This window comes from Aspergillus homomorphus, assembly GCF_003184865.1.
Source record: "Aspergillus homomorphus CBS 101889 unplaced genomic scaffold BO97scaffold_17, whole genome shotgun sequence".
Taxonomy (NCBI): domain Eukaryota; kingdom Fungi; phylum Ascomycota; class Eurotiomycetes; order Eurotiales; family Aspergillaceae; genus Aspergillus; species Aspergillus homomorphus.
In genome coordinates, this window is record NW_020291903.1 from 74,525 (window position 1) to 86,848 (window position 12,324).

General features: G+C 54.9%; 3 protein-coding genes across 3 annotated transcripts; 2 read left to right on the plus strand and 1 right to left on the minus strand.

Moving 5' to 3' along the window:
* Positions 1–189: 189 nt before the first annotated feature.
* Positions 190–5,775, minus strand: tpcC (non-reducing polyketide synthase tpcC; the record flags this gene model as incomplete). The annotated part of the gene is made up of 6 exons (XM_025698994.1): positions 190–1,395; positions 1,463–1,826; positions 1,914–3,823; positions 3,884–4,996; positions 5,066–5,366; positions 5,423–5,775. The coding sequence occupies 6 exons, from the start codon at positions 5,773–5,775 to the stop codon at positions 190–192; spliced, it is 5,247 nt and encodes a 1,748-aa protein (XP_025551539.1).
* Positions 5,776–6,152: 377 nt separating this feature from the next.
* Positions 6,153–7,196, plus strand: tpcB (metallo-beta-lactamase type thioesterase tpcB; the record flags this gene model as incomplete). The annotated part of the gene is made up of 2 exons (XM_025696980.1): positions 6,153–6,317; positions 6,399–7,196. The coding sequence occupies 2 exons, from the start codon at positions 6,153–6,155 to the stop codon at positions 7,194–7,196; spliced, it is 963 nt and encodes a 320-aa protein (XP_025551540.1).
* A 457-nt stretch (positions 7,197–7,653) lies between these two features.
* On the plus strand, positions 7,654–9,386 carry tpcA (O-methyltransferase tpcA; the record flags this gene model as incomplete). The annotated part of the gene is made up of 4 exons (XM_025698995.1): positions 7,654–8,044; positions 8,128–8,571; positions 8,640–8,907; positions 8,979–9,386. 4 exons carry the CDS (start codon positions 7,654–7,656, stop codon positions 9,325–9,327), a joined length of 1,452 nt encoding a protein of 483 aa, XP_025551541.1. The 3' UTR covers positions 9,328–9,386.
* Between the last annotated feature and the right edge of the window lie 2,938 nt (positions 9,387–12,324).

Here is a 12,324-nt window from a genome sequence, read left to right on the forward strand (position 1 = left end):
TACTGCAAACGTCATATACCCGACTACCATGGGTCGCCAGCGCTCCAGATGAGAGGGCGCCATTACCCGGCACTACGTAGGAAAGGAAGAGAGAAGGAAGAAGGGAGCTAGAGCTACAGTACCATTCATGGCGCATGGGATTCAAGGATTATGATTAGATTAGTCCACAATTCAGCTAGCCAAAATACTTCAGCTGTAGTACTCCAGTAGCCAGCTCTTCAAGTCGCCCACCGTCGGGTACTCTAGGAACAAGCTGCCGGAGACGGTCACCCCCAGCGTCTCCCTAAACTTCTCCGAAATCACTAAACTCATCAGACTATCGACACCTAAGCTGGCGAAGGAGGCGCTGTCCTTGAGATCACCAATTGCAAGACCGGCCTCTGCCGCCACCAGGGCCAGCGCTTTGGCAGCGGTACTGTTAGCGCTGGGATCTGCTGTTTGGGCGCCTCCGTCCGTAGCCGGAGGTGCCTTGGCCGGGGCTACCTTGGATGGAGCTGAAGCGCTCGCTGGAGCTGGAGCGCTGGTCGGGGCTGGATCGCTGGTCGGGGCATGCGAAACCTTTGCGGTTGCGTCGGAGGAGCGGGCGGAGAAGAAACGATTCAACAGGAGACGCGGATAGCGCCGAAACTTGATCCCCCCGACCATACCCACAATTGTCTCCTTGTGGAAGACGTAGACATCACCGAGGAAGACACTGGGGTCATCAGGAGTAGCAATCATCTTGACATACGAGCGGTATCGCTCACCGGCGACGAGCGGGGCGGCGAACCGCATGGAGCCCCATCCAGGCGTGACTGAGAAATAGGTCTGGGTATCATGCGCGTCAGAGACGTTCATAATGAAGCCGGCCAGATGGGCGACGCTGTCGATGAAGTAGGGAGGCACCGTCCACACGCCCCCTTTCTCGCACGTCAGGGTGACCTCAGCGTAGGCTTCCAGCTCATGGAGCACGACCGACTGCATGCCGCGGTACTTGTCGGCGTAGTCGACGAGGCTGCTGGCGAAGAGCCCGTAGGCCATGCGCCGCGTGAAGCGGTTGGCGACGCCCGCGTCGGCCAGCTGGTCGAGGGCCTGGATCCGCCCCTCCACAAAGTGCGTCACCGGCCGCCACGAGGTCATCCAGGCGCTGGCCGCCTCGTAGTAGACGGTGGCGCTCGCGAAGGGCTCCTCCACCCGGCCCTGGACGACGTTGTGCCATTGCAGCTGCGCCTGGCCGGACCGGATGTCCGCCGTGCTCACCGACACTCGGATCAGCTGCGGCCCCTGTTTGCTCTCCTGCGCCACCAGCCCCTGCAGGACTTCCAGGTTGGCGATGTTCATGTGCGGTTCGCCGTCAGGGATGAGCTTGTGGTAGAGATATTCCCCTAAGGTGAACGCGATATCGGCGTGAATCGACTAAAGATCCTGTGGTCAGTAGGGTGGCGGGTGTGCGCGAGCGAGCAAACAACATCATGTAACTTACCGAGGTGACCACACCTCGTCCGTTCATTTTGTGGCCATGGGCTGCGGCCAGGAAGTCTGGCTGCATCAGATCCGACTGCATGACCACTGAGCCTGCATTACCGTCGAAATGCTCCTCGATGACCTGTTGGACGGTGGACGTCTTCAGGCTTGAGGTTACCGCTGCAGGGGGATTGGTCTCTGGGCCGGGCTCCTCGTAGAAGATGTTTCCCTTCGTGAGCGCCCATCGCCCGTTGTACTGGATCCAGTAGTTCTTATTGTTCCAGCTGTAGGTCGGGAGATCCAAAAGCCGCAGGGCGCGTTCGAAGGGCTGGTGGAAGGCATTCCAGTCGACCGCGACCCCGGCGCAGTGGAGTGCCCCGAGGCTATTCGTGAGCGTTTTCCAGTTATCTTCCCCGCGGCGCATCGATGGCACGGCTGCACCGGTCGATGGGAGGGAGGACCGGACAAACCCAACACAGACCGGATGCGGGCCGATCTCGACCCAGACGGTGGTCTCGTCCACGGTGCCGATACGCTGCGCTGTCTCCAGGGCGGCGACGAAATTCACACAATCACGCGTCGCACGCCGCAGGTAGGCGCCGTTGATTGTCTTCTCATCGAAGACCGCCTTGCCCAGCAACGGCGAGATCACCGGGATGTTCGGCGGGTGGAAGACCACACCGGTGGCCGCGAGCGCCTCGAACTCGTCGAGGATGGGGTCCATCTGCGGTGAGTGAAAAGCAAAAGCCACCTCTAGGATCATGTACTTGCATCGCTCTGCCTCCAGCAGCTTGGCCACCGCCGCTATTTCCTCGCGTGTCCCGCTGAGGACGGTGTCTTCAGGGCTGTTCAGGCAGGCGATCTCGTACGGCAGAGCGCCCGCGATCCGCTCGATCTGTGCCAGCGGGGTGCGAACCGCCATCATCTGGTGGCTCCCGCGCTGGCATTTGTCCTGCAGCAGGCACGCACGCCTTCCCACCAGGAAGATCGCGTCGCTGGCTGATAGAACCCCCGCCACGTAGAGGGCTGTATACTCCCCGAGACTATGTCCCACCACCACGTCCGGCTGGACGCCTAAGGAGGCCCAATATTTGGCGAGGGCAATCTCCGTACAGACCAAGGCTAGCTGGGTGACGACAGGGGGGTGCTCATAGTCCTGGGGATGGGATCCATCTAGGACAGGGATGATAGAGGGAAATCCTTGTCCCCGGGCGATGCCGTCTAGATGGAGAATCTGGGAGCGGAAGTATGGGGAGTCTGCGAAGAGCTGGAGGTTACATGAACGGTACGACGCTCCCTGCCCAGTAAAGGCAAAGGTAATAGAGGGCGGGCCGGTGGCGGGAATCGGCTGAAGGGTGTCGACTGATTCCAGGTGGGTAGACAGTTGCTTCTGCAAATGCGCGACATCCGAAGTCGGGACCACGACTCGGTGATTGTGGTGATATCGACGCGCCGTGGTCGTGTAGGCCAGATCGCACAGGACTAGGTCCTGGTGGGCTTCCACAAAGCCCAGGAGCCGCTCGAGATTCCCGCGTAGGGAGACCTTGCTTTTGGCTGAGACGGCAACCAAGTGGGTGCCACGAGGGTCTGTCACCCCAGCCGGCTTGGGTCGAAGCGGGCCCTCCTCCACAGCCAACGTGGAGTTTCCTCCGGCTGCGCTGAAGTTGTTGACCATCGCGATGCGCTTCTTGCCCGGGATGCGGGGCCAGGGCTGCTTGTCGTAAGGAATATATAAGCCGCGCTCCTCCAGATCCTTAGGAAATCCTGGGTTGATGCTGTGCTTGATGCCCACGTGGGGCGGGATAGTCTCTTTCTGGAACATCAGAAGTACCTTCAACAGTGCGGTGACACCTGCCACCGCCTCCCCATGGCCAACATTAGCCTTGACGGCCCCAATAAAGACCGGCTGCGTGGGCGACCGCCGCTTTGCGCGCGGGACGAAGACATCACTGACCGAGTTCATCTCCTCCGCGTCGCCGGCTTGCGTCCCAGTTCCGTGCATCTCGACGTAGCTGACATCCAGCGGATTGATCCCCGCACTACGGAGGACCTGTCGGCTCAGGAAGGACTGCGCGCCCGCGTGGGGATGGGTGATAGAGACCGCTTCCGCCGAATGATTGGTTGCGGCCCCGAGAACAACCCCGAGGATATTATCATTGTCAGCTTCCGCGTCCTCCAGACGCTTCATCACAATAGAGCCTACTCCATCCGCCCGGCAATACCCATCAGCCTCGCAGTCCCATGTCTTACAGGCATTAGGAGTCTTGGTCAGGAAGTGACCATGGCTGAGGCCGGCAAAGGCGTCCGAATTGGTCAGCACGTTCATTCCTCCGGCCACCACTGTGTCGGTGTCACCGTTCCAGAGCGCGGTACACGCTGCCTATGAAAGAGGGTTAGTCCGGCAGAGCACAAAAGTGGCAGGTGAGGAATATAGACGGACCTGAATGGTGGCCAAGCTGGAGGAGCAGGCGGTATCGATGCTAAAGCTGGGCCCCCACAGTTTGAAAAAGTAATTAATGCGGCCCGGGCCAAATGCCCGACAGCCGCCAGGGATGAAGTACGTGCTGATCTCCTGCGCTGAGTTGACCTCGCGGTAATCATCACTGGCTTGCCCATAGAACGTGCTCACCCGGTGCTTGTTGGACGAGGCGGTCCGGTTAGCTACGTATCCGGCGCGTTCAAGGGCTTCATAGGCCGTGACAATCGCGAGACGCTGCATGGGGTCGGTCTGTTGAGCCTCCCGAGGAGACATATTAAAGAAGGGGGCATCGAAGAGGCCGGGCTCATCGATAAAACAACCATAGGAAGTATGGCTGGCGTTGACCCGTTTTCCGGCAGGATCATAATGGCTGTTGACGTCGAATCGGTCTGGAGGGATCTTACGATGGACGTCCAGCCCTTGCTCGAGGAGCTCCCAGAATTTCTCCGAGTCTACCGCGCCGCCGGGCATGCGACACGACATGCCGACGATGGCGATTTTGGATTGAGCGGATCCCCGCGGCGCGGATCCCTCCTCATCGACCCTCTTCGTCGCCCACGGCTCCAGGTCCTGCATGGACACCTCAACGCCCTCCAGGTTGGCAGTGCGCAAGGCTGACATGAGGTCGTGGACCGGGAGTGAATTGCGGATCACCGTCACTTGGACCTCGGATAGAGGGAGCAGCTTCGCGCGCTCCACGAGGCCCCGGATAACATTGTCCCACTCGATGGGCTGGGTAAGGACTTCAGCAATGACGTGTTCGAAAAGCTCCGTCGCCGTGGCGGCGGTAGGATAGGGCTCCCCCCGACTGGTCGAGAGCACGGGGTACCTCGAAATATAGCGTTTGTTCAAAGCGGCCAGGGCCGGGACCTGAACCACTGCTCGGACATGCTGCAAGCTGTAGATGTGCTTTGCGTGGCACAGCCCTCCATACACGGGCAGCGTGATAAAGGTGCGGTCTCGAAAGAAATCGGACATACGGAAGAGGCGCTTGAGTCGAGCCGGTGGCCCACTGACTGTCACTGAGCTTCGACTGATCGCGCTGACGAAGATTCGACTGGTCTCCGGGGTGTTCTAGGCGCTGATTGTTAGCTGGTCGTATCTTAGACCGGGCAGCATAGTTCCATTTTCGGTGGTACCCACCTCACGCATATGAATCATTTCCAGCTCCTCATTCACTTCATGGAAAGCGACATTGGGTATCACATAGGCCCAGGAGTCTGGATCACCTGTCACGTCCGTGGGTTGGAGGTTTTGAGAGACGTCAGAAACCAGCATTCCCAGACGGAAGGCGATACGGACGACTGCAGCCCCGGCCACGGGGAGATCTGCCAGCGTGGGGGAGAGCAACACCGCCGTCGACACCAATAGACCCAGTCCCAGGCCCGTGAGATAGGTATGGGCAGCTTCAAAGCTGTATTCGGCGGGCGCGGCTTCGTAGTACCTAGAATGGGATGCATTACAGACCTGGCTCTCTCAGAGGAGGTCGTCTCGACTTACCCAATAAACGTTGCCAACTGGATCGTACATAGCAGGACGCCCTCGATCGACCCACAGAGCGGGCCCTTGCACAGCTCCGGCTGCTCAGCTAGATGGAGAACGCTCTCAAACGGGGGAATAGGGGCCTTCTGCCCGGGGCGCAGCTGTCGAATCTCATCGCGAACCGCCCAAGTGCTTTCCTCGATGAACCGGGCCAAATGCGGGTGCCGTCGGTCTTTGCTCAAGCTGTGCAATCGCTGACAGAGCTTCGGGAGACTATCGTGATTCAGCTCGTTGCCGAAATAGACGACCTTCATCCCCTTCTCGGCCGTGAGGGAATCTTCAGACGACGGAGTAAAGTCGGCTGGCCTCATTGTGAGGGATGTGGGATTGGTAATCATAGGTATCGGTTCCATCTAGTGCAAAAGCTGTCGTGCAGCTGTGTAGAACCATGGAGAACCTTGGCGGACAGGCATGTCTATATGCCCGGAGATACGTTACCCTTCCCCAAAAAAACATCTACTAACCAGGATTTTGGGTTAAACTTTTGTTCTCGAAGGTAAGGAGAGCTGCTCGGTGGATTTGCGTGTTGCATCGGGCGGGTCGGTCGAATACACCCGCCTCCAATTAGGCCGAGACCGACAACAGTGACAGTAAGACCAACGCGAACCCTAATTCCCCTTGGGGCGTCGACTCGCTTTTGAGTTTCCGTACTCTCCTTGTACATTCTTCGTCCATCGCAGCTGGAGTCATGGCAAATGCAAAACGAGGTGGCTATCGACAGATCAACAAAGCTCTCAACATATGTGCCTGGGAAGGGTATCTAGATGACCAACATGCACGGCTGCCCATTTTTCCGGATGTTGAGCAAATCAGCCCTCGTGTGTTGCGTGTTCTAGGCCAGAATGCAGGCAAGGTACGCTGAAGTGCTGGGTGGCTTCTCCCCAACGTGTCAGATGTACAGTAGTTGTTGGCTGATGATGCCTTTCGCTGCCAGTTCACGCTACAAGGGACCAATACCTACATCGTGGGCACCGGTCATCAACGTCTGATTATCGATACGGGCCAGGGAATTCCCGAGTGGGCGGACCTGATCTCGTCGACCCTGGCCGACGCGGGGATCGAGCTGTCACACGTCCTGCTCACCCACTGGCACGGTGACCACACAGGGGGCGTCCCGGATCTCCTTCGCTTATACCCTTCCCTGGCCGATTCGATCTACAAGCACACCCCGGGCAAGGATCAGCAGCCGATCCGCGACGGGCAGGTCTTCCAGGTCGACGGGGCCACGGTCCGCGCCCTGCACTCGCCGGGTCACTCGCACGACCACATGTGTTTCATTCTCGAAGAAGAGAACGCCATGTTCACCGGGGACAACGTCCTCGGCCACGGGAGCAGCGCCGTGGAGATTCTCAGCACCTGGATGTCCTCCCTCCGGTTAATGCAGTCCCTGCAGTGCGCGGTGGGCTATCCGGCTCACGGCACAGTCATCCCCGACCTACCAGCCAAGCTCGCCCTGGAGCTCAACCAAAAAGCTCGTCGGGAAGATCGCGTCGTCGAGACATTGCAGCGGATGAAACACGAGCGTCAACCCGATCGAGTCCGTGGCAAAGTCAGTGTCACCGTCCCTGAACTCGTGACGGCGATGCATGGAACGGGCCTGGATGAGCAGGTGCGAGCTCAGGCCGTGGAACCATTTGTAGATGAGGTACTACGGAAGTTGGCGCAAGATGATCGTGTAGCCTTCGAGGTCCGAGGAGGCCAGAAAAAGTGGTTTGCGATAGAATCCGCATGAATGTGAATTTCAGTTGATGCTAAACACTATCTTTAAGCTTGTACTGGACTGTACAATACCCGCTAAGCGTAGCCTTGCTCACTAGGATAGTCTCTGTTAGATAGACCCGGCAATGGACGTACGCACAATCAGATTGGACTGCTCTGATGACGTATACACCGCCCTTGAAACGCCCGCAATCCTTTTGGAGTGATCTAGATTCTGCGGTCAGTTCCGCTTGGTCGGGGGATCGGGGGAGGTGCCCCCCCCGCCCGCCCCCTCGGGGGGTTTGTCAACTGGATGGATCGGGCGGAAGTAGGGTTACCCTGAGCCGCCGGGATCAAAGCCCCTTCTACCCAACTCCATCCCGACTACAATGTAAGAGAACAAATAAGGACATTGATGCTGCGGCTGGCAGGGAATAGGAAACAAATCTTGACTAGCCCGCGTAACAGGATAAGCAACCTCAGCAGGCAGGATGGAACGACCACCAAAGTCTCTCTGTGACGCGGCACAACTCCTCCAGACCGCCAACATGATCTCCAGCACAGTCCATACCATTATTGCCGAGTGGTCGGCCGAGGTAGAGGCATCGAAAGACTCTTCTCGTCAGAGCGATGCTCCGAATCTGCCCAGCTGGGAGCTCTTCAATGCGCAGCGGACCATTCTAGCCGCCGTCGGCAAGCTGACCGAGCTCGTGGCGGATCCCAGTGCGAGGATCCTGGAGGTTGCCACGCAGTTTCAGGAATCTCGCGCCATGTATATTGCCGCTGAGCGTCGCATTCCCGATATCCTGGCCGCCGGCGATGAGGGCGGGGTTCACGTCGACCAGATCAGCCAGGAGGCTAAAATCGAGCCGAGGAAGCTTTGTAAGTCTCTGCTCTGCTTTGCTCGGGGCATCCGATCTGCCTGGGTGATGAGAGACTAAACTGACCCCGGCGCCTGCTGTCAGCTCGTATCCTAAGGTATCTGTGTTCGAGTGGTGTTTTCCAGCAGACCGGACGGGACCGGTTCGCCAACAATGGGATTTCTGCCGCCTTAGTGGCGAATGAGTCCTTGCGGGCTTATGTGCAGCTCGTGAACAGCGAGGGCTTCACGGCTTCCGATCGCCTCCCCCATACACTTTTAGATCCCGAAACTGGTCCCTCTTACGATGTGGCCCAGACGGCGTGGCAGAGTGCCGTCGACACCAAGAAGACCCGGTGGGAGTGGATCGAGGAGCGCGTGCCCCCCGAGAAGTTGCTGGAGACTGGCGGCCATTATCCGGGCATTCCAAGTCTGGTCCTCGGGCTCCCTGCCCCGGACGAGGACGGGCTGGTCGGGAGACCCGAGCTGGATATCATGGGCCTGTCCATGGTGGGTGGTGGGCGAGTCTTTGGAACAGCTCATGTTTACGGTAGGATTCTTCCTGCTGCTCCATCTCTCTTGCTACCTGCTAACGGGTTCGTTCCACCCACGGTTTAGACTTCCCCTGGGCCTCCTTGGGCGAGGCCTTGGTAGTGGATGTCGGAGGAGGCGTCGGTGGCTTCCCCCTCCAGCTGAGCAAGGTCTACCCCAAGCTGCAGTTCATTGTCCAGGATCGGGGTCCCGTCATCAAGCAAGGGCGCGACAAGATCTGGTCCCGGCAGAACCCCGACGCCCTGCGGAGTGGACGAGTCCAGTTCGTGGAGCACAGTTTCTTCGAGCCCAACCCCGCGGTGGGGGCTGACATTTACTTCTTGCGATATGTCCTGTATGAAACCTGGGCATACAGCCCACCAGCCCGCTAATCCGAACGGTTATTTGCTAATCTTTTGCATGCAGTCATGATTGGTCAGACGACTATTGCGTGCGCATCCTGTCCAACATCCGCAAGAGTATGGCGGCGCACTCTCGCCTCTTGATATGCGATCAGGTCATGAATACCACCGTCGGCGACCCCGACCTGGAGTCGGCGCCGCGGCCGTTACCCGCCAACTACGGTTATCACACGCGCTTTAGCCACAGCCGCGATATCACGATGATGTCGTGCATTAACGGGATCGAGCGGACTCCCGGGGAGCTCAAGGCCCTGCTCCACACTGCCGGGTTGAAATTGAAGAAGATCTGGGACTGTCGGAGCCCGGTGTCGCTGGTTGAAGCTGTGCTACCCGAGGTCAATGGCTACCATTGAGTGTAAGATGTATGTGGAGATGGGCATGTTATCAGTGCAGGAGATAACTCCGAGGTGGGATATCAGTAATGCACCAGACATGAGGGGGAATAGCAAATTGTATTGAACCCCACTTAATCTTCTTGCTGGGTATGTGCTTGCCTGTAATCACACTACCTAATACTGATATATCAAATATTGATATTAATTTAGGATCCGCGAGCTTTTCGCTAAGAATCCAACCAGGCTATTGTACTTAAACCGGACCAAAAATATATAACAGAAGAGGTAGGGTTTCCTGGCGGTCACCCACTGATTTGATGTCTTGGTATGATTTATCACTTGCTATTAGCTCTGCAACCTTCACTTCCTGTAACAACCCTCCTATAGTATAGACTATTACCTTCCCTCTCAAATTATCTGGCCATTGCTTGCACCCGGACATCCCGCCCATAAGCTGAAGCCTTGCCAGGAGAGGCTAGTCTGACCGAACCCCTGGGCCCCATCCCTGCCTGGCTGGTATAAAATAGTAGTAATTATACAAGTCCTGGTATTACCATCTAAAGAATATTATAGTAATCCTGTTAATTTTAATTTTCTATCTAATATTAATGATTTCTCTTTTAAAAAAATAGGTTTACATCTTGTCTGAAAGTGAGTTTATGAAAAGAATGGTCCATGCGTCATAAACGAGTGGGGAAGAGGGGTGGGGGAGTACGGCGGACGATTGCCGCCATCGGGCAAATGAGTTTTTGCTTGGTGTTCTGCCGGCAGAATCAATACATTCAGAGGCCTTTCATCAAGCACCTCTCACCAAGCACCTCTTACCAAGCACCTCCCACCAAACAAGTAAATAAGTAAACAAGTAAGCAAGGTTTCTCACTAAGCACCTTCCACCAAGCAAGTGAGCAAGTAAGTAAGCGAGTAAGCAAGGCAGCAAAACCTCTCACCAAGCACTTTCTATCAAGTAAACAAGCGAGTAAGACAGCAAGGCAGCAAGGCAGCAAAACCTCTCACCAAACACCTTCTACTAAGCACCTTCCACCAAGCACCTTCCACCAAGCACCTTCCACTAAGTAAACAAGCGAGTAAAGCAGCGAGGCAGCATGGTAACAAAACCTCTTACTAAGCATCTTCTACTAAGCATCTTCCATTAAATAAACAAGCAAGTAAAGCAGCGAGGCAGCGAGGCAGTAAAACCTCTTACTAAGTATCTTCCACCAAGTAAATAAGTAAGTAAGGCAGTAAGGCAGCAAGGCAGTAAGACCTCTTATCAAGTATTTTCTACTAAGTAAATAAGTAAGTAAGCAAGCGAGGCAGTAAAGTTTTTTATTAAATATCTTCTTCCCAGGAGCTGACCGACGCAGTAAGTAATAGCAGAATATACAGTTATATAAGTACTCTTTATTAAGACTAAATCTTATCTAATTGATTTCTATCTATACTAACTAATCAGCTTAATAATTAACTAATTAAAATATAGTTTAGAAGTCCAAAGGACAGGACCTAGTTTTTATTTACAAAGCGGTAAGAATAGCGGTGAAAGGACTTAGGAACTTCATTTGCCCGATGGCGGCAATCGTCCGCCGTAGGGGGAGTATCAGGATTTATGTAAAGTGCTGTACTTAAAGGCGTGCGTCTCCGGAAACCAGCATAACATTACGTGGTTTAAAACCACAGCTAATCTCGGAAGGCTCTAGAGGCCTAACATGATATAATCTGAAGTGCTTCGTTGAGGTGCGGAAATCTGTGCACAGCGTGGCAGAACGGCTTTTTTTTTTTAGGCAAAAATGTAAATCAAACTTTACACTTTGTTATTGCAGTAGTCGAGAATGAAAGGGATATACATTAATCTGGATTATAAGGTCGCGTGGTTAGACTACTAAATTTACCAAGCCCCGGTTTTTCTTTTTTTTTCTCTTCTTCTCTTCCCTTCTTTTCTTCTCGCTGGCTAATTCTTCTTCACTTTCCCCTATAACATTATTATTCCGTGAAGAAAGTACTTGCTCTTTACTGATCCCGCTGCTAGCCCTGCTATTCCTGCATTTTTATAGGACTCTCTGATTTCACTTGATGACTTCAGATTAGGCGTGTGCTTGTGACCAGGCTGTAAAAGCTTTTATTACTTTACTCTTATCTTGCTATTATTCTTGATTCGGTATATTACCCGAGTCAGGGCTGCTTTATGCTATCTTAAAGCCTGTGTGGGAGGGCGACTCGATTTATCAAGGGTTCCTTGTTTATATCTAGTAAATACTAGAACATGATTTCTGGCATAACCATGTCTTGAGGTTTATTCTACGAAGTCGCCGCAGTCATCTCACACGAAGTATAGTCTTGAGGGCTGATGAGAATGATGAGATCATCCTCCTGTTCGCCGGGCGAAGGGAATAGGATTACGTGTTGTCTAGACCTAAAGTAGATAATCTTGAGCTATTTTTGTGCCTTGGCATACTCAGTATACTATCTTCCACTAATTAATATCACTGATGAGAAATCAAGTGGTGATTAAAGCTTTTTATAGACAAGATTGCTTATGCCGCGTGACCGGGGTGATCACTCACCCTCCTTTAAAACACACTTACCCTAACTTACCCCCGATCGCGCGACTTTAAAGCGGCCTCACCCGCTAGCTCACCCGCACGGCACCCACCCGCCTTCTGGCCGCGTTCAAGCCACACGCCGGGAGGTTAGTGGTTCGGTGGGTGACCACCAGCGAATCCCTTCTGTTCTATGTTTTTGCCCTTTGATCATCCCCTCGGTCAAAGCAAGAACTGTTTCCTCCTGCAACCTCCTCCCGACGATCTGTACTCCCAATGAGGCGCCGTCTAAACAGTTAGCAGAAATCTACATGGGACAGTAGACCCAATTCTTACAGTCTTCATATACCACCATGTCCATCGTGATGATGGAGCATGCCGAGGTCCGCGTTGGGATGGATGACTATGATTGGGCTGCTCGTCTACACTATCATGCACACATATATACGAGGGTACTGAGGCTCAAACACCCATAATG